Source organism: Corvus brachyrhynchos, unplaced genomic scaffold (assembly GCF_000691975.1).
Source record: "Corvus brachyrhynchos isolate BGI_N302 unplaced genomic scaffold, ASM69197v1 scaffold200, whole genome shotgun sequence".
NCBI classification, from domain to species: domain Eukaryota; kingdom Metazoa; phylum Chordata; class Aves; order Passeriformes; family Corvidae; genus Corvus; species Corvus brachyrhynchos.
In genome coordinates, this window is record NW_008236184.1 from 5,248,943 (window position 1) to 5,251,722 (window position 2,780).

Genomic DNA, 2,780 nt, shown 5'->3' on the forward strand with positions numbered 1-2,780 from the left:
GAATGAAGGATCGGGAATGAAGGACTGGGAATGAAGGACTGGGAATGAACGATCGGGAATGAAGGATCGGGAATGAAGGATTGGGAATGAAGGACTGGGAATGAAAGATGTGGAATGAAGGATTGGGAATGAGCAATTGGGAGTGAACGATTGGGAATCACGGCCAAACAAAACGCCAGCACCCCATGAACTCCAAGCTCCCCCGCTCCACCGGGATTCCCAAGACCCACCTGGGCAGGAGAACTGCTTGACCCCGCTGAGCCGGGATTTATCCCACACGGTGGTGAGGGAGCAGCCCTTGGGCACCGTCCAGTCCCCGTTCCCGTTCCCGTTCCCGTTCCCGTTGCCGTCCCCGGCTGTCTCGTACACCTCCACGTGCGGCGGCCGCTCCGTCAGGTTCTTGCTGTAGTGGCTCAGCCCGTACTGGGCGATCTGGATGGGGTAGAAGTAGCCCTGAGGGCCCCACTGCGTGGAGAGAGGGACTCCTGCCCGGGAAAAACATGGAAAAGTCACAGGAATGCGGGCAGAAATTCCTCCCCCTCCCCCGCCTCCCCCTCCTCCTCCGCCCGACGTTCCGGTGTCTCCAGAAATGGGGTTTGGGGGTGGCACCCTTAGAGGAAAGTCCTGGGCAAGGAGGGAATGGAGTGGGAATTCCTTTCCCACTAAAATCGGGAATTCCGTGCTTTTGGGCGGCGGAGGAATTCCTGTCATGGATCTTCCTGACGTTTATGGAATCACGGAATGGGTTGGACAGAAGGGAACTTGAACCCCATCCCACTGCAGCCCTTCCGAGGGCAGGGACACTTCCCTTATCCCAGCGGGATCCAGCCTGGCCTGGGACATTCCAGGGATCCAGGGGCAGCCACAACTCCCCTGGGAATTCCAGCCCAGCCCCTCCCAGCCGGGAATTCCTTCCCAAGATCCCACCCCAATCTCCCCTTTCCCACTGGGAACCCATTCCCTGTGTCCCATCCCTCCGTCCCTTGTCCCCAGTCCCTCTCCAGCTCTCCTGGAGCCCCTTTAGGCCCTGGAAGGGGCTCTGAGCTCTCCCTGGATCCTTCCCTTCTCCAGGTGAACATTCCCAGCTCTCCCAGCCGGGCTCCATTCCCATTCCACCATTCCTGGCACATCCCACTTCTTGTAACAAGCCCTGACCAGATTTTCCCCCGTTCCCGGGACCGGATAATCCCAGGGCTCTTCCATCCCCCCCCAATCCCTTTACATTCCATAAATCCCTGCAAATCGAGTCCATCTGTTCCGAGGAGATTTTCCCAGGAATTGTTTGATGCTGAAAGATCCCCAGATCTCTCCCATTTTTCCTGGCTCCCCCGGGAGAATTCCCAGACTTTCCAAGCAGGATCTGCCCCAATTCTTCCAGGCAGCCATCCCTGGGATCGAGCTTCCCACCAGGAAAAATCCCAAAAATCTCCCAGGAGAGCCCAAATCTCTCCCTAATTCCAGGTTTGGACGATTCCGGCTCTAAAAGAACCCCCTGGAGCATCCCAGAGATTTCCAAGCAGGAAGAGCTCAAATCCATGTCCTGATTTATTGGATCCCACAGGAAATCCCATCCAAGGGGTTCAGTGAGACCTGGAATTCCACCCTGCACGGAATCCTTGGGATGCAGCTGCGGAAAACCCCACGGAGCTGCAGCTGCCCCTTCCCAGCTCGTGGGATTTGTGTGGAAAACCCTCCCTGGATGCCCGGGAATCAACTGGAGAACTGGAAATTCCATCATTTCCTTGGGATATTTAAAATGTGGCTCGATCCAGGCTTCTCCTCCAATCCCACATTTCCTTTGGAGCCAATTCCCAATGGCCAAGTACAAAGGCAAAGCGGGAATGGATCCCTGGCTCCCTTCCACAGGAATTTCAGGATGTTCAGTCCTGGAAGGGGGGAAGAACCAAGTGGGATTTGCAGGATTTTCCCTCCTCGGGAATGTCAGGAATTTATTCCAAAGGTGGGAATGATGGGAATGGGAAAATTATTCTGATGGAGTAGGGATTTTCCTGCTTTTTTTGGTGCTAATCCGTATTGCTGATGGCATCTTTTCCTATGGAAAAAGCCATCCCAGGAAAGACTGAAATGCTCCAGATTTTGGGAATTCCTGGAAGTTCCTTAAAGCTGAGCAGTTAAAAAAAGGAGAATTCATCGGGAATGCAACAAGCTGGGAATTTCCTTGAGATTCCCAAACTCCGCCAGGATGGAATTTCCCAGATCAGCAGAAAGAAGGAGCAAAAGGGGAACATGGAACAGGACGGGTTTTCCTCCTGGTAATACTTTGGGAAGGGACCCCAATCATCCCTGATAATTGCAAGGGTTGAAGCGCGGGTTTTTGGGATGGGGATGATCCTGAAAATCCGCTTCCAGCGGATTTTCAGGATCATCCCCATCCCAAAAACCCAGATTTCCCATCCCAACCCACCTTCAACACCGCTGATACACTTGACCCTATCGCGGACCTCGACGTTGTAGCCCTCGAAGGACATGAAGACGCCGTCGGGCCGGTACGGAGCGCGCTGGGCGTAAACCTTGGAATAGCTGTGGGAAAACTCGAAGCGCTCGTTCCCGTCGGATTGGGCGATCCGCCCGTACACCTGGAAGTATTTCTCCACCCAGCTGAAAGGCAGGAACACCTCGGAGCCCTCGCGGCGCCCCTTCACCGTCTGCTCCTCGTTGATGACGCAGTCGATCTCCTCGTAGCGCAAGCCGCCTCTCCCGGCGCTTCCCGGAATTACCGGAGCTTTCGGCGGCGCATCCCGCGGCGACGCTTCCTCCGC

General features: G+C 55.3%; 1 protein-coding gene across 1 annotated transcript in view; it reads right to left on the reverse strand.

Moving 5' to 3' along the window:
• The window catches only part of GLCE (glucuronic acid epimerase), a 6,282-nt gene that overhangs the window by 2,053 nt on the left and 1,449 nt on the right, over positions 1–2,780 (reverse strand). Inside the window, exons 2-3 of the mRNA XM_017736996.1 lie at positions 2,426–2,774; positions 231–485 (exon numbers count right to left, since the gene is read on the reverse strand). Coding sequence (XP_017592485.1) covers positions 231–485; positions 2,426–2,774 — 604 coding nt within the window. The remainder of the gene's footprint in view (positions 1–230; positions 486–2,425; positions 2,775–2,780) is intronic.